Here is a 25,708-nt window from a genome sequence, read left to right as displayed (position 1 = left end):
CCATCTAGCCAGTCCTACCCCTCCTCCTCTCTCTATAACAACGATCTAGCCAGTCCTACCCCTCCTCCTCTCTCTATAACAACCATCTAGCCAGTCCTACCCCTCCTCCTCTCTCTATAACAACCATCTAGCCAGTCCTACCCCTCCACCTCTCTCTATAACAACCATCTAGCCAGTCCTACCCCTCCTCCTCTCTCTCTATAACAACCATCTAGCCAGTCCTACCCCTCCACCTCTCTCTATAACAACCATCTAGCCAGTCCTACCCCTCCTCCTCTCTCTATAACAACCATCTAGCCAGTCCTACCCCTCCTCCTCTCTCTATAACAACCATCTAGCCAGTCCTACCCCTCCTCCTCTCTCTATAACAACCATCTAGCCAGTCCTACCCCTCCTCCTCTCTCTATCATAACAACCATCTAGCCAGTCCTATCCCTCCTCCTCTCTCTATAACAACCATCTAGCCAGTCCTACCCCTCATACTCTCTATCATAACAACCATCTAGCCAGTCCTACCCCTCCTCCTCTCTCTATAACAACCATCTAGCCAGTCCTACCCCTCCTCCTCTCTATCATAACAACCATCTAGCCAGTCCTACCCCTCCACCTCTCTATCATAACAACCATCTAGCCAGTCCTACCCCTCCTCCTCTCTCTATAACAACCATCTAGCCAGTCCTACCCCTCCTCCTCTCTCTATAACAACCATCTAGCCAGTCCTACCCCTCCTCCTCTCTCTATAACAACCATCTAGCCAGTCCTACCCCTCCTCCTCTCTCTATCATAACAACCATCTAGCCAGTCCTACCCTCCTCCTCTCTATCATAACAACCATCTAGCCAGTCCTACCCCTCCTCCTCTCTCTATCATAACAACCATCTAGCCAGTCCTACCCCTCCTCCTCTCTCTATCATAACAACCATCTAGCCAGTCCTACCCCTCCTCCTCTCTCTATCATAACAACCATCTAGCCAGTCCTACCCCTCCTCCTCTCTCTATCATAACAACCATCTAGCCAGTCCTACCCTCCTCCTCTCTATCATAACAACCATCTAGCCAGTCCTACCCCTCCTCCTCTCTCTATCATAACAACCATCTAGCCAGTCCTACCCCTCCTCCTCTCTCTATCATAACAACCATCTAGCCAGTCCTACCCCTCCTCCTCTCTCTATAACAACCATCTAGCCAGTCCTACCCCTCCTCCTCTCTCTATAACAACGATCTAGCCAGTCCTACCCCTCCTCCTCTCTATCATAACAACCATCTAGCCAGTTCTACCCCTCCTCCTCTCTCTATAACAACCATCTAGCCAGTCCTACCCCTCCTCCTCTCTCTATAACAACGATCTAGCCAGTCCTACCCCTCCTCCTCTCTCTATAACAACCATCTAGCCAGTCCTACCCCTCCTCCTCTCTCTATAACAACCATCTAGCCAGTCCTACCCCTCCACCTCTCTCTATAACAACCATCTAGCCAGTCCTACCCCTCCTCCTCTCTCTCTATAACAACCATCTAGCCAGTCCTACCCCTCCACCTCTCTCTATAACAACCATCTAGCCAGTCCTACCCCTCCTCCTCTCTCTATAACAACCATCTAGCCAGTCCTACCCCTCCTCCTCTCTATCATAACAACCATCTAGCCAGTCCTACCCCTCCTCCTCTCTCTATAACAACCATCTAGCCAGTCCTACCCCTCCTCCTCTCTATCATAACAACCATCTAGCCAGTCCTACCCCTCCTCCTCTCTCTACATAACAACCATCTAGCCAGTCCTACCCCTCCTCCTCTCTCTATAACAACCATCTAGCCAGTCCTACCCCTCCTCCTCTCTCTATAACAACCATCTAGCCAGTCCTACCCCTCCTCCTCTCTATCATAACAACCATCTAGCCAGTCCTACCCCTCCACCTCTCTATCATAACAACCATCTAGCCAGTCCTACCCCTCCTCCTCTCTCTATAACAACCATCTAGCCAGTCCTACCCCTCCTCCTCCTCTCTATCATAACAACCATCTAGCCAGTCCTACCCCTCCTCCTCTCTCTATAACAACCATCTAGCCAGTCCTACCCCTCCTCCTCTCTCTATAACAACCATCTAGCCAGTCCTACCCCTCCTCCTCTCTCTATCATAACAACCATCTAGCCAGTCCTACCCCTCCTCCTCTCTCTATAACAACCATCTAGCCAGTCCTACCCCTCCTCCTCTCTCTATCATAACAACCATCTAGCCAGTCCTACCCCTCCTCCTCTCTCTATCATAACAACCATCTAGCCAGTCCTACCCCTCCTCCTCTCTCTATAACAACCATCTAGCCAGTCCTACCCCTCCTCCTCTCTCTATCATAACAACCATCTAGCCAGTCCTACCCCTCCTCCTCTCTATCATAACAACCATCTAGCCAGTCCTACCCCTCCTCCTCTCTCATCATAACAACCATCTAGCCAGTCCTACCCCTCCTCCTCTCTCTATCATAACAACCATCTAGCCAGTCCTACCCCTCCTCCTCTCTCTATAACAACCATCTAGCCAGTCCTACCCCTCCTCCTCTCTCTATAACAACCATCTAGCCAGTCCTACCCCTCCTCCTCTCTATCATAACAACCATCTAGCCAGTCCTACCCCTCCTCCTCTCTCTATAACAACCATCTAGCCAGTCCTACCCCTCCTCCTCTCTCTATCATAACAACCATCTAGCCAGTCCTACCCCTCCTCCTCTCTCTATAACAACCATCTAGCCAGTCCTACCCCTCCACCTCTCTATCATAACAACCATCTAGCCAGTCCTACCCCTCCTCCTCTCTCTATCATAACAACCATCTAGCCAGTCCTACCCCTCCTCCTCTCTATCATAACAAACATCTAGCCAGTCCTACCCCTCCTCCTCTCTCTATCATAACAACCATCTAGCCAGTCCTACCCCTCCTCCTCTCTCTATAACAACCATCTAGCCAGTCCTACCCCTCCTCCTCTCTCTATAACAACCATCTAGCCAGACCTACCCCTCCTCCTCTCTCTATCATAACAACCATCTAGCCAGTCCTACCCCTCCTCCTCTCTATCATAACAACCATCTAGCCAGTCCTACCCCTCCTCCTCTCTCTATAACAACCATCTAGCCAGTCCTACCCCTCCACCTCTCTATCATAACAACCATCTAGCCAGTCCTACCCCTCCACCTCTCTCTATAACAACCATCTAGCCAGTCCTACCCCTCCTCCTCTCTCTACAACAACCATCTAGCCAGTCCTACCCCTCCTCCTCTCTCTATCATAACAACCATCTAGCCAGTCCTACCCCTCCTCCTCTCTCTATCATAACAACCATCTAGCCAGTCCTACCCCTCCTCCTCTCTCTATCATAACAACCATCTAGCCAGTCCTACCCCTCCTCCTCTCTCTATCATAACAACCATCTAGCCAGTCCTACCCCTCCTCCTCTCTCTATAACAACCATCTAGCCAGTCCTACCCCTCCTCCTCTCTCTATAACAACCATCTAGCCAGTCCTACCCCTCCTCCTCTCTCTATAACAACCATCTAGCCAGTCCTACCCCTCCTCCTCTCTCTATCATAACAACCATCTAGCCAGTCCTACCCCTCCTCTCTATCATAACAACCATCTAGCCAGTCCTACCCCTCCTCCTCTATCATAACAACCATCTAGCCAGTCCTACCCCTCCACCTCTCTCTATAACAACCATCTAGCCAGTCCTACCCCTCCTCCTCTCTATCATAACAACCATCTAGCCAGTCCTACCCCTCCTCCTCTCTCTATAACAACCATCTAGCCAGTCCTACCCCTCCTCCTCTCTCTATAACAACCATCTAGCCAGTCCTACCCCTCCTCCTCTCTCTATAACAACCATCTAGCCAGTCCTACCCCTCCTCCTCTCTCTATAACAACCATCTAGCCAGTTCTACCCCTCCTCCTCTCTCTATAACAACCATCTAGCCAGTCCTACCCTCCTCCTCTCTCTATAACAACCATCTAGCCAGTCCTACCCCTCCTCCTCTCTCTATAACAACCATCTAGCCAGTCCTACCCCTCTTCCTCTCTCTATCATAACAACCATCTAGCCAGTCCTACCCCTCCTCCTCTCTCTATAACAACCATCTAGCCAGTCCTACCCCTCCTCCTCTCTCTATAACAACCATCTAGCCAGTCCTACCCCTCCTCCTCTCTCTATAACAACCATCTAGCCAGTCCTACCCCTCCACCTCTCTCTATCATAACAACCATCTAGCCAGTCCTACCCCTCCTCCTCTCTCTATCATAACAACCATCTAGCCAGTCCTACCCCTCCACCTCTCTATCATAACAACCATCTAGCCAGTCCTACCCCTCCACCTCTCAAGTGCTTTATTGGCATGGGAAACATATGTTAACATTACCAAAGCAAGTTAGATTTGAAGTGAAGTAGATAATAAACAAAAGGGAAATAAAAAAATACAAAATAACAGTAAACATTACACTCACAGAAGTTCCAAACTAATAAAGACATTTCAAATGTCATATTATGTCTATATACAGTGTTGTAATGATGTGCAAATGGTTAAATAGTTAAAGTACAAAAGGGAAAATAAATCAACATAAATATGGGTTGTATTTACAATGGTGTTTGTTCTTCGTTCACAGCTTTGCGGAAGTTACCTGTGGCACTGATGTTTAGGCCGAGGTATGTACCATAATTTCCGGACTATTAAGTGCACCTGAATATAAGCCGCACCCACTGAATTTAAAAAAATGTTTTATTTTGAACATAAATAAGCCGCACATGTCTATAAGCCGCAGGTGCCTACCGGTACATTGAAACAAATGAACTTTACACAGGCTTTAACGAAACACGGCTTGTAACAAAAAAAAAATTTGCGGTAAGCTTTAGTTGTCTTTTTGCACTGAGTCAATTCCTCACGCTGCTGTTTCCAACGTCTTATCATCGACTCATTAAGACCAAGCTCCCGTGCAGCAGCTCTATTTCCTTTTCCAACAGCCAGATCAATCGCCTTCAACTTGAAAGCTGCATCATATGCATTTCTCCGTGTCTTTGCCATGATGAGGGTGACAAAATGACTACCGTAATCAGAATGATGGGAAGTTTGAGAGCGCTCGATTTAATCTAAACAGTAAACAAAAAAGTTGTTTGACCTTAACCCGTTCAGCAATTTCATTGGTCTAATGAAAGCTTCATGCCACCAAAAAACTGAGCACGTCACAGAATATGTTTTTTTGGAAGAAAAAAAATTGAAAGCGGGAAAAATCCATATATTAGCGCGTCATTGTTTAAGCCGCGAGGTTCAAAGCCTGGGAAAAAAGTTGCGGCTTATAGTCCGGAATTTACGGTATAGTTTTTGTATGCTCTAGGGCAACGGTGTCTAGATGGAATTTTTGGTCCTGGCAACTGGACCTTTTTTGGATCACCATTATTTTTGTCTTACTGAGACTTACTGTCAGGGCCCAGGTCTGACAGAATCTGGGCAGAAGATCTAGGTGCTGCTGTAGGCCCTCCTTGGTTGGGGACAGAAGCACCAGATCATCAGCAAACAGTAGACATTTGACTTCAGATTCTAATAGGGTGAGGCCGGGTGCTGCAGACTGTGCTACTGCCCTGCCAATTCTACTCTCTCGCCCCCATGCATGCACCCTCCCTCTCCAAAAAAACAACATTGATTTCAAAGTTGAACAAAGCATACAACTCTTTGCACAGTGACTAGTTTGAACAATTTACGTAGTAAATAAAAAAACATTTAAAGGAAAAACCGTACAGATGCAAAATGTAGTTATGGTAAAATCTCCTTGTTCCCTTCTGTTACCACACTATCTGCACAGTTATAGTAAAATCTCCCTGTTTCCTTCTGTTACCAAACTATCTGCACAGTTAGTAAAATCTCCCTGTTTCCTTCTGTTACCAAACTATCTGCACAGTTAGGTAAAATCTCCCTGTTTCCTTCTGTTACCAAACTATCTTCACAGTTATGGTAAATCTCCCTGTTTCCTTCTGTTACCAAACTATCTGCACAGTTATGGTAAATCTCCCTGTTTCCTTCTGTTACCAAACTATCTGCACAGTTATGGTAAAATCTCCCTGTTTCCTTCTGTTACCAAACTATCTGCACAGTTATGGTAAAATCTCCCTGTTTCCTTCTGTTACCAAACTATCTTCACAGTTATGGTAAATCTCCCTGTTTCCTTCTGTTACCAAACTATCTTCACAGTTATGGTAAATCTCCCTGTTTCCTTCTGTTACCAAACTATCTTCACAGTTATGGTAAATCTCCCTGTTTCCTTCTGTTACCAAACTATCTGCACAGTTAGTAAAATCTCCCTGTTTCCTTCTGTTACCAAACTATCTGCACAGTTAGTAAAATCTCCCTGTTTCCTTCTGTTACCAAACTATCTTCACAGTTATGGTAAATCTCCCTGTTTCCTTCTGTTACCAAACTATCTTCACAGTTATGGTAAATCTCCCTGTTTCCTTCTGTTACCAAACTATCTTCACAGTTATGGTAAATCTCCCTGTTTCCTTCTGTTACCAAACTATCTGCACAGTTAGTAAAATCTCCCTGTTTCCTTCTGTTACCAAACTATCTGCACAGTTAGTAAAATCTCCCTGTTTCCTTCTGTTACCAAACTATCTGCACAGTTAGTAAAATCTCCCTGTTTCCTTCTGTTACCAAACTATCTTCACAGTTATGGTAAATCTCCCTGTTTCCTTCTGTTACCAAACTATCTGCACAGTTATGGTAAAATCTCCTTGTTCCTTTCTGTTACCAAACTATCTGCACAGTTAGTAAAATCTCCCTGTTTCCTTCTGTTACCAAGCTATCTGCACAGTTAGTAAAATCTCCCTGTTCCCTTCTGTTACCAAACTATCTGCACAGTTATAGTAAAATCTCCCTGTTTCCTTCTGTTACCAAACTATCTGCACAGTTAGTAAAATCTCCCTGTTTCCTTCTGTTACCAAACTATCTTCACAGTTATGGTAAATCTCCCTGTTTCCTTCTGTTACCAAACTATCTGCACAGTTATAGTAAAATCTCCCTGTTTCCTTCTGTACCAAACTATCTGCACAGTTATGGTAAAATCTCCCTGTTTCCTTCTGTTACCAAACTATCTGCACAGTTAGTAAAATCTCCCTGTTCCCTTCTGTTACCAAACTATCTGCACAGTTAGTAAAATCTCCTTGTTCCCTTCTGTTACCAAACTATCTGCACAGTTATGGTAAAATCTCCCTGTTTCCTGTTATAGTAAAATCTCGCTGTTCCCTTCTGTTACCAAACTATCTGCACAGTTATGGTAAAATCTCCCTGTTTCCTGTTATGGTAAAACCTCCCTGTTCCCTTTGTTACCAAACTATCTGCACAGTTATGATAAATCTCCCTGTTTCCTGTTATAGTAAAATCTCCCTGTTTCCTTCTGTTACCAAACTATCTGCACAGTTATGGTAAATCTCGCTGTTTCCTTCTGTTACCAAACTATTTAGCGTGAAAAATTATAGTTTTACCGTTACCATGGAATTGCCCCCCACTCTATGCCATGTACGTACCATCCTTCTCTCAAACATCCTCTACCCCGTCTCCTTCTCACACCCCTCTACTCCACCCTCTTCTATATCCTCTACCCCCTGTCTCCTTCTCACACCCCTCTACTCCACCCTCTTCTATATCCTCTACCCCCTGTCTCCTTCTCACACCCCTCTACTCCACCCTCTTCTATATCCTCTACCCCCTGTCTCCTTCTCACACCCCTCTACTCCACCCTCTTCTATATCCTCTACCCCCTGTCTCCTTCTCACACCTCTACTCCACCCTCTTCTATATCCTCTACCCCCTGTCTCCTTCTCACACCCCTCTACTCCACCCTCTTCTATATCCTCTACCCCCTGTCTCCTTCTCACACCCCTCTACTCCACCCTCTTCTATATCCTCTACCCCCTGTCTCCTTCTCACACCTCTACTCCACCCTCTTCTATATCCTCTACCCCCTGTCTCCTTCTCACACCCCTCTACTCCACCCTCTTCTATATCCTCTACCCCCTGTCTCCTTCTCACACCCCTCTACTCCACCCTCTTCTATATCCTCTACCCCCTGTCTCCTTCTCACACCCCTCTACTCCACCCTCTTCTATATCCTCTACCCCCTGTCTCCTTCTCACACCCCTCTACTCCACCCTCTTCTATATCCTCTACCCCCTGTCTCCTTCTCACACCCCTCTACTCCACCCTCTTCTATATCCTCTACCCCCTGTCTCCTTCTCACACCCCTCTACTCCACCCTCTTCTATATCCTCTACCCCGTCTCCTTCTCACATCCCTCTACTCCACCCTCTTCTATATCCTCTACACACACACACACACACACACACACACACACACACACACACACACACACACACACACACACACACACACACACACACACACACACACACACACACACACACACGCTGCCTGAACCTGGACCAGAGATCACTAACACAGCCACGCTGCCTGACCCTGGACCAGAGGTCACACACACACACACACAGCCACGCTGCCTGAACCTGGACCAGAGGTCACACACACACAGCCACGCTGCCTGACCCTGGACCAGAGGTCACACACACACAGCCACGCTGCCTGACCCTGGACCAGAGGTCACTAACACAGCCACGCTACCTGACCCTGGACCAGAGGTCACTAACACACAGCCACGCTGCCTGACCCTGGACCAGAGGTCACTAACACAGCCACGCTGCCTGACCCTGGACCAGAGGTCATGACCTGTACTGTTTGATAGAAACTCTCCTCATTGTTGATGTCTCCCACCTCATCTCACATAGCTTATACAGCTGACTATCTAATAATAACAACAACATGCCATTTAGCAGATGCTTTAATCCAACAATACTTATGTGACTGATGATGATGATGATAAGACTGATTCCTTGGTGATGTTGTGTTCATAGTGTGGATATGAACACCATCATCTCTCCTCCGAGGCTACCATCTCCGAGGCTACCATCTCCGAGGCGACCATCTCCGAGGCTACCATCTCCGAGGCTACCATCTCCGAGGCGACCATCTCCGAGGCTACCATCTCCGAGGCTACCATCTCCGAGGCTACCATCTCCGAGGCTACCATCTCCGAGGCTACCATCTCCGAGGCTACCATCTCCGAGGCTACCATCTCCGAGGCGACCATCTCCGAGGCTACCATCTCCGAGGCTACCATCTCCGAGGCGACCATCTCCGAGGCTACCATCTCCGAGGCTACCATCTCCGAGGCTACCATCTCCGAGGCTACCATCTCCGAGGCTACCATCTCCGAGGCAACAATCGCAGTCAGAGTGCAGTAGAACTGCAGTACGCTGCAAATACCAAGTCCAAAATAACACTTGTTTTACTGCAGTACATTTGCAGTGTAACTGCAGTTAGAGTGCAGTATAGTAATACATATAATATATATACAGTAATATATAATAATATATAGTAATGATATAGTATATTCTGGAATTAGTGTGTCCAGAATATTCCAGTCAACTGCAGTTAATGCACTTTTTTACTGCACTTTTGAAACTACAATCTTTTTAGGTGTTTAGGCAAATTGGGCGTTAACATTTACTTAGCGAGCGCTCTAATATACCACGGCTGCCAGCCAATCAGCATTCAGCGCTCGAACCCCCAGTTTAGAATGAAATGTGGAGCTTTATAGTTAGGTGATGACGTCAGCGCCCCCTACCTTCAAAATGATTCCCCAATCATCTATTATTCTAAAACACATCGCTTGTCGCAAAAAAGTTAGACAAGACAAATAATCCACCCGTCGAGACAAATAATCCACCCGTCGATAAAAATGTATCCGCCCTGTCCCTTCCCCGTGTCCCAAAGCTGTCCCTTACACGTGTCCCAAAGCTGTCCCTTACACGTGTCCCAAAGCTGTCCCTTACACGTGTCCCAAAGCTGTCCCTTACCCGTGTCCCAAAGCTGTCCCTTACCCGTGTCCCAAAGCTGTCCCTTACCCGTGTCCCAAAGCTGTCCCTTACCCGTGTCCCAAAGCTGTCCCTTACCCGTGTCCCAAAGCTGTCCCTTACCCGTGTCCCAAAGCTGTCCCTTACACGTGTCCCAAAGCTGTCCCTTACACGTGTCCCAAAGCTGTCCCTTACACGTGTCCCAAAGCTGTCCCTTACACGTGTCCCAAAGCTGTCCCTCTCTCGTGTCCCAAAGCTGTCCCTCACACGTGTCCCAAAGCTGTCCCTTACACGTGTCCCAAAGCTGTCCCTTACACGTGTCCCAAAGCTGTCCCTGACACGTGTCCCAAAGCTGTCCCTTACACGTGTCCCAAAGATGTCCCTTACACGTGTCTCAAAGATGCCCCTACACGTGTCCCAAAGCTGTCCCTTAACCGTGTCCCAAAGCTGTCCCTTACACGTGTCCCAAAGCTGTCCCTTACCCGTGTCCCAAAGCTGTCCCTTACACGTGTCCCAAAGCTGTCCCTTACACGTGTCACAATATTTTTTTTGTGCTATTGTTTTTGTCAAATAAACCTGGGTCAATGGAAACCTACTGAAATGCCAAACATTGTCATCATGGCAAACTTGACAGTTGTCATGACAATGACAAGGGAAGGAGAGTGTAATTAGTGTAATGTTAGCTAGCTACATAGTTGTCTTTGTATCAAAGATAAAGGTAAGATAAAGGTAAACGCAGCCATTGCTAGCTAGCCAACTCTACCAGCTAGCAGTACTGTATCATTTTTAGTCAATAAGATTTTTGCAACGTAAGCTTAGCTTTCTGAACTTGAGACGTGTAGTCCACTTGCGTAGCTAGCAGGACTGACTTTGTGTTAGCTAGCCAACGTTTAATTACTTCTGCGTTATGAAAGGAACTAGACACGGACACGAATGATCCATTGATAGTTTGTTGTAACCAAGTATTGATGCTAACCGTGTGTTATTGGATGCTAGCATGCTAGTTAGTTAGCTACGGCGTCATAGGACACGGCGCACTGGGTGGGTTTCACGGAAGAATACTGTACCAAGTTATCTAGCTGAATAAACTAAGTTTGAGCCTATTCCTGGAAACATTGAACCACTGTAGTTTACATCAATTATCATTTCTAAAGTGGAAGTTGGAAAAGTTATATTTGAGTGTTTCAGTGAATGGTTAGTGAGGGAGGCCCTGCTCTCTCGCTTCCCCAGTTGTTTAGTTAATTTTCATTCCAATCTCCTTTGCATTAGCGTAGCCTCTAATGTAGTCTGTCAACTATGTGTCTGTCTATCCCTGTTCTCTCCTCTCTGCACAGGCCACACAAACGCCTCACACCGTGTGGCCGCTGCCACTCTAACGTGGTGGTCCCAGCGCGCACGACCCACGTGGAGTTCCAGGTCTCCGGCAGCCTCTGGAACTGCCGGTCTGCGGCCAACAAGGCAGAGTTCAACTCAGCCTATGCTACCCTCCAGTCCCTCGACTTCTTGGCGCTGACGGAAACATGGATTACCACAGAAAACACTGCTACTCCTACTGCTCTCTCCTCGTCTGACCACGTGTTCTCGCACACCCCGAGAGCATCTGGTCAGCGGGGTGGCGGGACTGGAATCCTCATCTCTCCCAAGCGGACATTCTCTCTTTCTCCCCTGACCCATCTGTCTATCTCCTCCTTTGAATTCCATGCTGTCACAGTCACTAGCCCATTCAAGCTTAACATCCTTATCATTTATCGCCCTACAGGTTCCCTTGGAGAGTTCATCAATGAGCTTGACGCCTTGATAAGTTCCTTTCCTGAGGATGGCTCACCCCTCACAGTTCTGGTTGAATTTAACCTCCCTACGTCTACCTTTGACTCATTTCTCTGCCTCCTTTCCACTCCTCTCCTCTTTTGACCTCACCCTCTCGCAGTCCCCCCCTACTCACAAGGCAGGCATTACGCTTGACCTCATCTTTACTAGATGCTGGTCTTCTACTAATCTCACTGCAACTCCCCTCCAAGTCTCCGACCACTACCTTGTATCCTTTTCCCTCTCGCTCTCCTCTAACACTACTCACTCTGCCCCTACTCAGATGGTATTGCGCTGTCGCAACCTTCGCTCTCTCTCTCCTGCTACTCTCTCTTCCATCCTATCATCTCTTCCCTCTGCTCAATCCTTCTCCAACCAATCTCCTGATTCTGCTTCCTCAACCCTCCTCTCCTCCCTTTCTGCATCCTTTGACTCTCTATGACCCCTATCCTCCCGGCCGGCTCGGTCCTCCCCTCCTGCTCCGTGGCTTGACGACTCATTGCGAGCTCCCAGAACAGGACTCCGGACAGCCGAGCGGAAATGGAGGAAAACTAGCCTCCCTGCGGACCTGGCATCTTTTCACTCCCTCCTCTCTACATTTTCTTCCCCTGTTTCTGCTGCTAAAGCCACTTTCTACCACTCTAAATTCCAAGCATCTGCCTCTAACCCTAGGAAGCTCTTTGCCACCTTCTCCTCCCTCCTGAATCCTCCTCCCCCTCCCCCCTCCTCCCTCTCTGCGGATGACTTCGTCAACCATTTTGAAAAGAAGGTTGACGACATCCGATCCTCGTTTGTTAAGTCAAACGACACCGCTGGTCCTGCTCACGTTGCCCTACCCTATGCTTTGACCTCTTTCGCCCCTCTCTCTACAGATGAAATCTTGCGACTTGTGACGGCCGGCCGGCCGCCCAACAACCTGCCCGCTTGACCCAATCCACTCCTCTCTTCTCCAGACCATTTCCGGAGACCTTCTCCCTTACCTCACCTCGCTCATCAACTCATCCTTGACCGCTGGCTACGTCCCTTCCGTCTTCAAGAGAGCGAGAGTTGCACACCTTCTCAAAAAACCTACACTCGATCCCTCCGATGTCAACAACTACAGACCAGTATCCCTTCTTTCTTTTCTCTCCAAAACTCTTGAGCATGCCGTCCTTGGCCAGCTCTCTTGCTATCTCTCTCAGAATGACCTTCTTGATCCAAATCAGTCAGGTTTCAAGACTGGTCATTCAACTAAGACTGCTCTTCTCTGTGTCACGGAGGCTCTCCGCACTGCTAAAGCCAACTCTCTCTCCTCCTTCTAGACCTATCTGCTGCCTTTGATACTGTGAACCATCAGATCCTCCTCTCCACCCTCTCCGAGTTGGGCATCTCCGGCGCGGCTCACTCTTGGATTGCGTCCTACCTGACAGGTTGCTCCTACCAGGTGGCGTAGTGAGAATCCGTCTCCGCACCACGTGCTCTCACCACTGGTGTCCCCCAGGGCTCAGTTCTAGGCCCTCTCCTACTCTCGCTATACACCAAGTCACTTGGCTCTGTCATATCCTCACATGGTCTCTCCTATCATTGCTACGCAGACGACATACAATTAATCTTCTCCTTTCCCCCTTCTGATAACCAGGTGGCGAATCACATCTCTGCATGTCTGGCAGACATATCAGTGTGGATGACAGATCACCACCTCAAGCTGAACCTCGGCAAAACGGAGCTGCTCTTCCTCCCGGGGAAGGACTGCCCGTTCCATGATCTCGCCATCACGGTCGACAACTCCATTGTGTCCTCCTCCCAGAGTGCTAAGAGCCTTGGCGTGACCCTGGACAACACCCTGTCGTTCTCCGCTAACATCAATGCAGTGACCCGATCCTGTAGGTTCATGCTCTACAACATTCGCAGAGTACGACCCTGCCTCACACAGGAAGCGGCGCAGGTCTTAATTCAGGCACTTGTCATCTCCCGTCTGGATTACTGCAACTCCCTGCTAGTGGGGCTCCCTGCCTGTGCCATTAAACCCCTACAACTCATCCAGAATGCCGCAGCCCGTCTGGTGTTCAACCTTCCCAAGTTCTCTCACGTCACCCCGCTCCTCCGCACACTCCACTGGCTTCCAGTTGAAGCTCGCATCTGCTACAAGACCATGGTGCTTGCCTACGGAGCTGTGAGGGGAACGGCACCTCCGTACCTTCAGGCTCTGATCAGGCCCTACACCCAAAGAAGGGCACTGCGTTCATCCACCTCTGGCCTGCTGGCCCCCCTACCTCTGCGGAAGCACAGTTCCCGCTCAGCCCAGTCAAAACTGTTCGCTGCTCTGGCACCCCAATGGTGGAACAAGCTCCCTCACGACACCAGGACAGCGGAGTCAATCACCACCTTCCGGAGACACCTGAAACCCCACCTCTTTAAGGAATACCTGGGATAGGATGAAGTAATCCTTCTAACCCCCCCCCCCCCCCCCCAAAAAAAAAGATATAGCTGTACTATTGTAAAGTGGTTGTTCCACTGGATATCATAAGGTGAATGCACCAATTTGTAAGTCGCTCTGGATAAGAGCGTCTGCTAAATGACGTAAATGTAAATGTAAATGAGAGTATGTGGGTGATTTTTGCTTTATCTTAACCACACTGTACCCTCTGACTGAAGTCACACATCAACAGAACACACAAACACTCAACAGAACAGAGTAGCATGCCTATTCAGAACATCCTCCATCAATCTACCTGTCAAAGCCACAGCAGGCAGGATGGTGGTAACACAATGGTAGTAAACTCCCTCGACCTCACACACACACACGAAGTAGCAGTTCTGTCGTAAAGGGTTGGTCTCATAAAACATTTATCAGACACACACCTATCATTACTCTCTACAGTCACTGTGCTGAGCGAGGAACACAAAGTGTCTCAGACACACAGACAGTAAGATCTTCCAGAGACAGACACACGCATAGACTAGACCCAGAGACAGACACACGCATAGACTAGACCCAGAGACAGACACACACATAGACTAGACCCAGAGACAGACACACACATAGACTAGACCCAGAGACAGACACACGCATAGACTAGACCCAGAGACAGACACACGCATAGACTAGACCCAGAGACAGACACACGCATAGACTAGACCCAGAGACAGACACACGCATAGACTAGACCCAGAGACAGACACACACATAGACTAGACCCAGAGACAGACACACACATAGACTAGACCCAGAGACAGACACACACATAGACTAGACCCAGAGACAGACACACGCATAGACTAGACCCAGAGACAGACAGGAGAGCGTTGTCATGACTGCCAAAACACCATCTCACTCAAACCAAAGTATCAAAACTGTGTGTAGCCTAACTGTTGTTGTGGAATTAGGGCTGGTCGATATATATCCAATTCATTAGAATGGATGTTTTAGTTCGATGTTACAAACATCTTTTATTTTTTGATGAGGGGTTTTCTTTTTGGTCTCATCTCCTTCCCTCCTCCTCCTGTGCTGTGACGCCAAGCCCCTCCTCCTCCTGTACTGTGACACCAAGCCCCTCCTCCTCCTGTGCTGTGACGCCAAGCCCCTCCTCCTCCTGTGCTGTGACACCAAGCCCCTCCTCCTCCTGTGCTGTGACACCAAGCCCCTCCTCCTCCTGTGCTGTGACGCCAAGCCCCTCCTCCTCCTGTGCTGTGACGCCAAGCCCCTCCTCCTCCTGTGCTGTGACGCCAAGCCCCTCCTCCTCCTGTGCTGTGACGCCAAGCCCCTCCTCCTCCTGTGCTGTGACGCCAAGCCCCTCCTCCTCCTGTGCTGTGACGCCAAGCCCCTCCTCCTCCTGTGCTGTGACGCCAAGCCCCTCCTCCTCCTGTGCTGTGACGCCAAGCCCCTCCTCCTCCTGTGCTGTGACACCAAGCCCCTCCTCCTCCTGTGCTGTGACACCAAGCCCCTCCTCCTCCTGTGCTGTGACGCCAAGCCCCTCCTCCTGTGCTGTGACACCAAGCCCCTCCTCCTCCGGTGCTGTGACACCAAGCCCCTCCTCCTCCTGTGCTGTGACACCAAGCCCCTCCTCCTGTGCTGTGACACCAAGCCCCTCCTCCTCCGGTGCTGTGACACCAAGCCCCTCCTCCTCCTGTGCTGTGACACCAAGCCCCTCCTCCTCCTGTGCTGTGACACCAAGCCCCCCTCCTGTGCTGTGACACCAAGCCCCCCTCCTGTACTGTGACACCAAGCCCCTCCTCCTCCTGTACTGTGACACCAAGCCCCTCCTCCTCCGGTGCTGTGACACCAAGCCCCTCCTCCTCCTGTACTGTGACACCAAGCCCCTCCTCCTCCGGTGCTGTGACACCAAGCCCCTCCTCCTCCGGTGCTGTGACACCAAGCCCCTCCTCCTCCTGTGCTGTGACACCAAGCCCCTCCTCCTCCTGTACTGTGACACCAAGCCCCTCCTCCTCCTGTACTGTGACACCAAGCCCCTCCTCCTCCTGTACTGTGACACCAAGCCCCTCCTCCTTCTGTGCTGTGACACCAAGCCCCCCCCCCCTTCTGTAGTGTGACACCAAGCCCCCCCCCCCTTCTGTAGTGTGACACCAAGCCCCTCCTCCTTCTGTACTGTGACACCAAGCCCCTCCTCCTTCTGTACTGTGACACCAAGCCCCTCCTCCTTCTGTACTGTGACACCAAGCCCCCCCCCCCCCCCCCCTTCTGTACTGTGACACCAAGCCCCCCCCCCGCCACTCACAACAACAAAGAGGAAAGATCTCTTTTTCCTCTCTGACAACAACAGTTTCAACTCGCTGTTTGCATTTGAGTTTTGGTCCAACAGAATGGGTGAGCTGGACAGAGAAACACACTGAGACGTTATTTTACTGTAATAGAGAAGTTAACCTTTCTAACTAATACCCTTTATATGTCTCAACTCCCAACATGTAGAACAGACCCCCCTAAAACAGTCAATGAACATGTATCTCAGTGTCTGTCGCGTGGCATTGTGTACCACGTACCGCTAGCAGCATTTAACCACATGCTGTTATGTGCAGGCTGTCTAGAACAGTGCTTCCCAACCGGGGATACCAGGACCCCTGGGGGTACTTGGCCTATCCACAGGGGGTACCTGAGAAGACTGATGAGACCACAGGCCTGCTGGGAAAATGCACATGAGGGGTACTACGGGCAGAGCAACATTCAGTTGGTGGTACAGTAACCGTAAAAGGTTGGGAGCACTGGTCTAGTCTGTTTTATAAATGTGCAATGGGCATAAAAAACATTGTATAAGGATTTGGCAACTTGTTCTCATTCTGAGAAATAAGCATCTTCTTATCCAGGAAGCCACTTGATTTCAACATCTTAACAAAATGATCAGGCTGTTGTTCCAACAGATGGAGACGGACAGGAGGGTGTATTCATAACAGTTCAACTGTTATACCTTGTTAGCAAGCAGTTTTTTTTATTTAACTAGGCAGGTCAGTTAAGAACAACTTCTTATTTACAATGACGGCCCACCCCACCACACCCCAGCCAAACCCTAACCCGGATGACGCTGGGCCAATTGTGCGCTGCCCTATGGGACTCCCAATCATGGCTGGTTGTGATACAGCCTGGAATCGAACCAGGGTCTGTAGTGACACCTCTAGCACTGAGATGCAGTGCCTCAGACCGCTGCAACACTCGGGAGCTAAATGTAAATATTAGCTGGCTACTCACTAGCACCTGGGTTTGTGCTGGAGAGATTATTTCTGACTTCATTTTCTATACTGCCTGCTAGCAGATGTTGGCCATTATTCATGGATGTGCATGGAGCTGGTTACATTTGGAACAAAAAGGGGATTGTTCATAGACAGACTTGAAAGCCAGTGATTATTGCAAAAAAAGCAGGTTAAAGTATTTTGATAAGTAATGTAATGATTGGTGGGTCTTATGGTCGTGGAAGGCTCATATTTAACCTAGGAATCATTGTACAAGCCCTGAACTCATTACATTATTGCTGACTGTTTGAAATGCAGTGTATTGACCTTTAATTGTGCAACCACTCTTATTTAGAGAAAACGTTTAAAAAATATATAACCCTATGATAATAGCTGCATCATCACAACAAAATTAATGGATACATTCATTAATTCATATTATTTCCATTACAAGCTAAGAGACTACAGTACAAACCCATTAGCTCTGATCCTTCACTTAGTGTGTGTGTGTGTGTGTGTGTGTGTGTGTGTGTGTGTGTGTGTGTGTATAAAGAACCATTAGCTCCGTTCCTTTACTTGGTGGTAAACGATGGGCCAGTCCAAATCAAATCAGCTACAAGCCACACTTCCTCTGCTGCAAATTACCCTCTCTACAACACACACACACACACACACACACACACACACACACACACACACACACACACACACACACACACACACACACACACACACACACACACACACACACAGGGGGGAGAGAGAGAGACACACACACTTCCTGTCTTTGAGATGTAATGGTGGTGGTAATGTGATTTCCCTGACCGTAAATCTGACCTGTCATCAGTCAGGGAGCAGTGTTCAGGAAGCCAAACACACATTCTCAGAGGAATTCCATTCGAGAATTCACGATTAGAACTAAAGCCTAAACCTTCACGATTATATAATAAATAAATGCCATTCTAGATTCTAAAACCAGCATTTCACAAACTACAAAGACTCTAGCCTACATTTGAAGTGAAGTGATAGCTGGAGTATTTCTAATTTGATAAGAAATTAAATAGCTAACGTTAGCTAGATTGTTTACAAGAAAGCGTGTACTACAATAGTAGTCAGCTACAAGTATAAGGTCAGTAATGTTTGTCAACAAAGTGGCTAGCATCAGCTGTGGCTACATAAGAAGTTAACTAGCTCCAAGCTAACTGGCTAGCTACAATGTTACATTTAGTTAGCATTACAAGCTACATCCGAACGCCGGGGGTTCACATATCGTTGCAAAATGCATCGATTGGGTAGCTGCATTCGATGATAAATTGACGCGACTGCAACAGTAGTTAACGGTGATAGACATCTTCAATCAAAACAAAGCCATAGAAAATCGCTGACTACACACAACAGCGACGTAGCAGGCCCAACACATAGCTAACGCTCAACTAGCCGCCTCCGGTTACCATCTTTGGCAGATGGCTAGCTAACTTGCTAACCAGTTAACATTTAGAATTGTTATAGCAAAAATTAAAAAAAGATACACGCAAACTACAACCACGCACATACATTGCAGAAATGTATATTTTCTTTTTTTTATATATACAACTTTAGAAATTATTATAATAGAAACAGACGTTTGCGTTTGACCAGTGTAACCGTTTACCTGCAAGAGAAGTCCCAATCAAAGAAGGATGTTGACAGAACTGGGATAGTAGCTCCCGTGTAGCACGCTCCTTGCGTAAAACGCTACGGTGGCTGACTGGTTCGTCCTAACGTAGTACGTCCCACTTTTTTTTAGAACAAACCCCAAAATATTATAACGGGAATACTGGACCAGAAAATACGGACAATGAGAAATAGGTTATTTTATCCCTCATGAGGCCTTGTCGGTGGACACAAGCCTGCAGTCGATTTTACGTACAGACCCAGATAAGTCCTTTGTTCGTGGGCAAACATGAACAATAGCTCTTGGCCCTCCCTCCTCCTTCTCTCTCTCTCCAGCGCTCACTCGCTTGTGCGCTGCTCCTCTCCTCCTGTCCAGTCACCCGCTCTCTCTCTATCCTTAGAATGAAAGATCCGGTAGAACGAGAGAACACCGTCCGCCACCTACTTACTCTCGTACCCTATCCAGTCTCCCTTCCCCCTCTGTCCTTCTGCAACACGGCGCATAGGTTGTTGGCTAAGCATTTTTTCTGTACCATCGCTGAGCTCTCTCTATCGCCATAACTGACATGTATGGAAATTGACCTAATCCTCAAAGAGAAAACCGTCTGCGACAGAACCGAACAGAGACGTGTGTTAGGATAGTTATGGTCGAACAATAATGGAATAGTGCGATGATGGGCGAAATTGTATTTGTTGTCGTGAAATTAAAGGCAAAGCTATCATCATCACTAGGTGTCATCGCCTAGTTTAAATATTGGTCTTGAATTCATTGACACTGTCTACTCTAGATCAATCGGTTTTTTTTTGGGGGGGGGGGGGGCAAAACAGATCGATAAATCAAATTGACTGTCCCAATTGAACAGGAGATCATACTACACACGTCTGGGGAGTTTAATGACTCCCAACAAATAATGCTTTTATAAATGACATCTTGAAACACTAACAAATAGTGTTGAATATAAACTTTTCTGAGAGATATAGGCAAATAATGTATACACATGTGTAGGCTATGTGATAAAACTCATACATAGGCCTATTAATGTTATTGCCCAATGGATTTTCGTACAGAATAATACAAAATGCTCTGAGACCATGTTCTATTGCCCAATGGATTTAAGCACAGAATAATACAAAATGCTCTGAGACCATGTTCTATTGCCCATATGAAACCTTTTCCATAAAGAACAAATCATACTAAATCCTAAAAGGTTTACAGCTTAAATTAACTTGTAGGTGTGAAAAGCTTTAAAACATTGCTGTGTGTGTCTACTTACAGCAATATAGTATACACATGCACATTCACAAACAGCTTCTGCTTGCCACCTCAAGAGTTAACTAAAAGCAGACACACACATACACACACACACACACACACACACAATAACACACATACACACACACACACACACACACACAAATGCACACAATAACACACACATACACACACACACACACAGCTTTTGCTTGCCACCTCAACAGTTAACTAAAATCAGACACACATACGCACACACACAAATGCACACAAACACACACACAATAACACACACACACACACAGAGATTTTGCTGGCCGCCTCATCAGTCAAATAAATCAGACACACACACACACACACACACACACACACACACACACACACACACACACACACACACACACACACACACACACACACACACACACACACACACACACACACACACACACACACAAATGCACACAAACACAATAACACACACACACACAGATTTTGCTGGCCGCCTCAACAGTCAACAAAAAACACTAAGCTGAAAGGAGAAGCAGTAGAACACTTAATCCTCCTAAATCATTGCACATTTTAATCATATATGGAGAAGAGAGGGAGAGAAAGAGGGAAGGAGAGGAAGGAGAGGGAGAGAGGGGGAGAGAGAGGAAGGAGAGGGAGAGAAAGAGGGAAGGAGAGGAAGGAGAGGGAGAGAGAGGGGGAGAGAGAGGAAAGGGAGAGAGAGAGAGATGGAGAGAAAGAGGGAAGGAGAGGAAGGAGAGGGAGAGAGAGGAAAGGGAGAGAGAAAGAGAGATCCGCATGTGTCCATACTGGTGGGGTTAAAAATAACAAGAGTCAAGACCATGTCAGTGGGTTGTTGAGAGAGTGTGTGTGTGTGTGTGTGTGTGTGTGTGTGTGTGTGTGTGTGTGTGTGTGTGTGTGTGTGTGTGTGTGTGTGTGTGTGTGTGTGTGTGTGTGTGTGTGTGTGTGTGTGTGTGTGAACACAGAAAATACAGAGGGTGTCAGGGTGATACAGACGTTGTAGAATTCCAAGATGTTATTTTCCTCAAAATGTAAGTGGGGAGGCAAAATAGGAAATAGGTCAGCACTGAGTGTTTGACATGTTGGGGGGGTCTGGCTCTCCTCTACTCAAGATGATAGAAGGAGTGGGGAGAAGGGGGGGGGGGCAGAGAGAGACAGACAGACAGAGAGCGAGATAGAAAGACAGGGAGAGAGAGAAAGAGAGAGACAGAAGGAGAGAGAGAGGAAGAGAGAGAGAGAGAGAGAAGCCCCCCCAAGCCCGAGCCTGGCAACCTCCACACACAGGGATTAACCCTCGCCATGTACCATTTCAATAGGAGAGCCTTGCACACACACGCTTTCTCTCTCTCTCACACACCTACACACACACACACACACACACACACACACACACACACACACACACACACACGAGGATTAACTCCTGTGTGTCTATCTGAATGGCTGACTCTTAGCTCCTCTCCAGTTGTGACACCATTGACTGGGGTGTGTTACCATGGTTACAAAGGCCAGTGAATATAATAAAGGCAAATCCACATCACTATGTCATAGTGCCTCTGACAGACTACTTCCCATCCCCCAAACACAGCACGCACAAGCACGTATACACATACATGCACACACGTGCGGGCACACAAGCGCACACACAACTAAAGCACCCAGACCGCTCCCTACTCACTTCCCCCTAACATGTGAGCTACTACACACACACACACACACACACACACACACACACACACACACACACACACACACACACACACACACACACACACACACACACACACACATTCAGTCTCACGCCTAAAGCTGTGTGTAGCTGTTATTATACATAGTAATCACGGATTAAGAAATACAATGAATCAAAAAGTCCGTCCACTTACACATCAAAGATGAAATACCACTGTACATCCTGAGATTACATAGTTTAGACCTGTCAATACTGGAATTACATCCAAATGTACGGTTTGGTATCACTTTACTTGACCCCTTTATCATAATGCTACATATTAGTGTCATAATGCTACATAATAGTGTCACAATGCTACATAACAGTGTCAAAATGCTACATAACACTGTCATAATACTACTTACAGTACATAACAGGGAGAGAGAGAGACTCACCTGCTCCAGTCTCTAATTCCTCAGTCATTGCCATTGTGTTACCTCACAGTTCTACACTACCATGACTAACTGACAATACTGGACTACTTCTCTCTCTCTCTCTCTCTCTCTCTCTCTCTCTCCCTCCCTCCCTCCCTCCCTCCCTCCCTCCCTCCGTATGATATCTCCTATCCCCAGACTGGCGCAGCTGAGGGGCATGTGTGTGTGTGTATTACTCCTCCACTCCCCTGTCAACAGGAAGCTGAACGACACACACGTCTGTCAACGTTCTGATAACAACCGTCTCACTCTCCCTGCTCACCCCCGCAGTAGCACCAACTCTGCCCTAGACACTGATCTAATGTCAGTTTTATATTACTCATCAAATGGTTAAAGTTTGGATTGGGGGAGAAAGAACTGATCCTGGAACTGTGTCTAAGGGTGAGTGTAGATCCTTGGCCAATCCCTGCCCTAGTTTATTTAAGGTCAGTTTTATATTCTCTGTAAATTGGTTAAGGTTAAGCTCGGAAGAGAGGAAGCTGATCCTAGATCTGTGCCTATAATGACCACCCAGAGGCCCACCACTGTTTAGGGGCGTTAGACCTATATTCTTTCAGTAATATACAAAAATAGAGCTATATTCATCTAAAGTTGAAGTCGGAAGTTTACATACACTTAGGTTGGAGTCATTAAAACTTGTTTTTCAACCACTCCACAAATTTCTTGTTAACAAACTATAGTTTTGGCAAGTCGGTTAGGACATCTACTTTGTGCATGACACAAGTCATTTTTCCAACAATTGTTTACAGACAGATTATTTCACTTATAATTCACTGGATCACAATTCCAGTGGGTCAGAAGTTTACATACACTAAGTTGACTGTGCCTTTAAACAGCTTGGAACATTCCAGAAAATAATGTCATGGCTTTAGAAGCTTCTGATAGGCTAATTGACATAATTTGAGTAAATAGGAGGTGTACCTGTGGATGTATTTCAAGGCCTACCTTCAAACTCAGTGCCTCTTTGCTTGACATCATGGGAAAATCAAAAGAAATCAGCCAAGACGTCAGAAAAAAAATTGTAGACCTCCACAAGTCTGGTTCATCATTGGGAGCAATTTCCAAACGCCTGAAGGTACCACGTTCATCTGTACAAACTATATTACGCAAGTATAAACACCATGGAACCACGCAGCCGTCATACCGCTCAGGAAGGAGACGCGTTCTGTCTCCTAGAGATGAACGTACTTTGGTGCGAAAAGTGCAAATCAATCCCAGAACAACAGCAAAGGACCTTGTGAAGATGCTGGAGGAAACAGGTACAAAAGTATCTATATCCACAGTAAAACAAGTCCTATATTGACATAACCTGAAAGGCCGCTCAGCAAGGAAGAAGCCACTGCTCCAAAACCACCATAAAAAAGCCAGACTACGGTTTGCAACTGCACATGGGGACAAAGATGGGACTTTTTGGAGAAATGTCCTCTGGTCTGATGAAACAAAAATAGAACTGTTTGGCCATAATGACCATCATTATGTCTGGAGGATAAAGGGGGAGGCTTGCAAGCCGAAGAACCCCATCCCAATCGTGAAGCACAGGGGTGGCGGCATCATGTTGTGGGTGTGCTTTGCTGCAGGAGGGGCTGGTGCACTTCACAAAATAAATGGCATCATGAGGGAGGAAAATTATGTGGATATATTGAAGCAACATCTCAAGACATCAGTCAGGAAGTTAAAGCTTGGTCACAAATGGGTCTTCCAAATGGACAATGACCCCAAGCATACTTCCAAAGTTGTGGCAAAATGGCTTAAGGACAACAAAGTCAATGTATTGGAGTGGCCATCACAAAGCCCTGACCTCAATCCCATAGAAAATGTGTGGGCAGAACTGAAAAAGTGTGTACGAGCAAGGAGGCCTACAAACCTGACTCAGTTACATCAGCTCTGTCAGGAGGAATGGGCCAAAATTCACCCAACTTATTGTGGGAAGCTTGTGGAAGGCTACCTGAAACGTTTGACCCAAGTTAAACAATTTCAAGGCAATGCTACCAAATACTAATTGAGTGTATGTAAACTTCTGACCAACTGGGAATGCGATGAAAGAAATAAAAGCTGAAATAAATCATTTTCTCTACTATTACTCTGACATTTCACATTCCTAAAATAAAGTGGTGATCCTAACTGACCTAAGACTGGGAATTTTTACTAGGATTAAATGTTAGGAATTGTCAAAAACTGAGTTTAAATGTATTTGGCTAAGGTGTATGTAAACTTCCGACTTCAACTGTACATGAAATCCACCATCACATCCTCTCTCTCCTACTACCGCCTGGAGCTAGCTTGTTACCCTTAGGATATCCCCCCTACCCCTACCCCAGTGTGGTAGACTGTGTTCTGATCACAGAGAAGAGTAATGTTAGGGTTCTAGAAGGAAATCCCAAAGAGACTTTTCTGTCTGATACCACATTCTGAATGATCACAGAACAACAATCACAAAACATACTGTCTGATACCACATTCTGAATGATCACAGAACAGCAATCACAAAACATACTGTCTGATACCACATTCTGAATGATCACAGAACAACAATCACAAAACATACTGTCTGATACCACATTCTGAATGGTCACAGAACAGCAATCACAAAACATACTGTCTTTGATACTGCAGCTATTCTGAATGTTCTGACAGACACAGTCACACGCACAGACTGACACACACACAGCAGCTACACACGCACACACAGACACGCACACAGACACACAGACACACACACAGAGACACACACACACACACAGACACACACACACACACACACACACACACACACACACACACACACACACACACACACACACACACACACACACACACACACACACACACACACACACACACACACACACACACACACACACACACACACACACACACACACACACACCTTAGTGCCAGTCTGCCAGTCTGAGTAGTGGCTGTTCTGTGTCATTGAGGCGCCCTCCTGTGGCACAATATGACACTGCATTTATTTTCATTCAGCTCAACTCTCTCTCTCTCTCACACACACACACACACACACACACACACACACACACACACACACACACACACACACACACACACACACACACACACGGACGCACACACACGGACACACACACGCACACGCACACACGCACACACACACAGGCTGAATTCTCTAGTAAGGATTTGTCCGACTCAACCAGCCAGAACACTTCCAATACAACTGCGTCAT

The 25,708-nt window shown here is 47.2% G+C and overlaps 1 protein-coding gene across 5 annotated transcripts in view; it reads right to left on the bottom strand.

Moving 5' to 3' along the window:
* LOC106564370 (LIM domain-binding protein 1) overlaps positions 1-25,708 on the bottom strand; it is a 90,365-nt gene that overhangs the window by 51,009 nt on the left and 13,648 nt on the right. For 2 of the 5 annotated variants that reach the window (XM_045690906.2, XM_045690908.2), the window contains exon 1: positions 22,471-22,582. The exons of 1 other annotated variant lie outside the window; for it this stretch is intronic. In XM_045690906.2, coding sequence (XP_045546862.2) covers positions 22,471-22,504 — 34 coding nt within the window. In that variant the 5' untranslated portion in view covers positions 22,505-22,582. Of the gene's footprint in view, positions 1-17,987; positions 18,062-19,062; positions 19,605-22,470; positions 22,583-25,708 lie in introns of those variants that run through there. 2 more of the 5 variants (XM_082958666.1, XM_045690909.2) reach the window with 2 other exon arrangements.

Source organism: Salmo salar, chromosome 12, assembly GCF_965601325.2.
Source record: "Salmo salar chromosome 12, fSalSal1, whole genome shotgun sequence".
Lineage (NCBI taxonomy): Eukaryota > Metazoa > Chordata > Actinopteri > Salmoniformes > Salmonidae > Salmo > Salmo salar.
The sequence above is the reverse complement of the archived record's forward strand: the minus strand, read 5'-3'. Positions and strand labels throughout refer to the sequence as shown.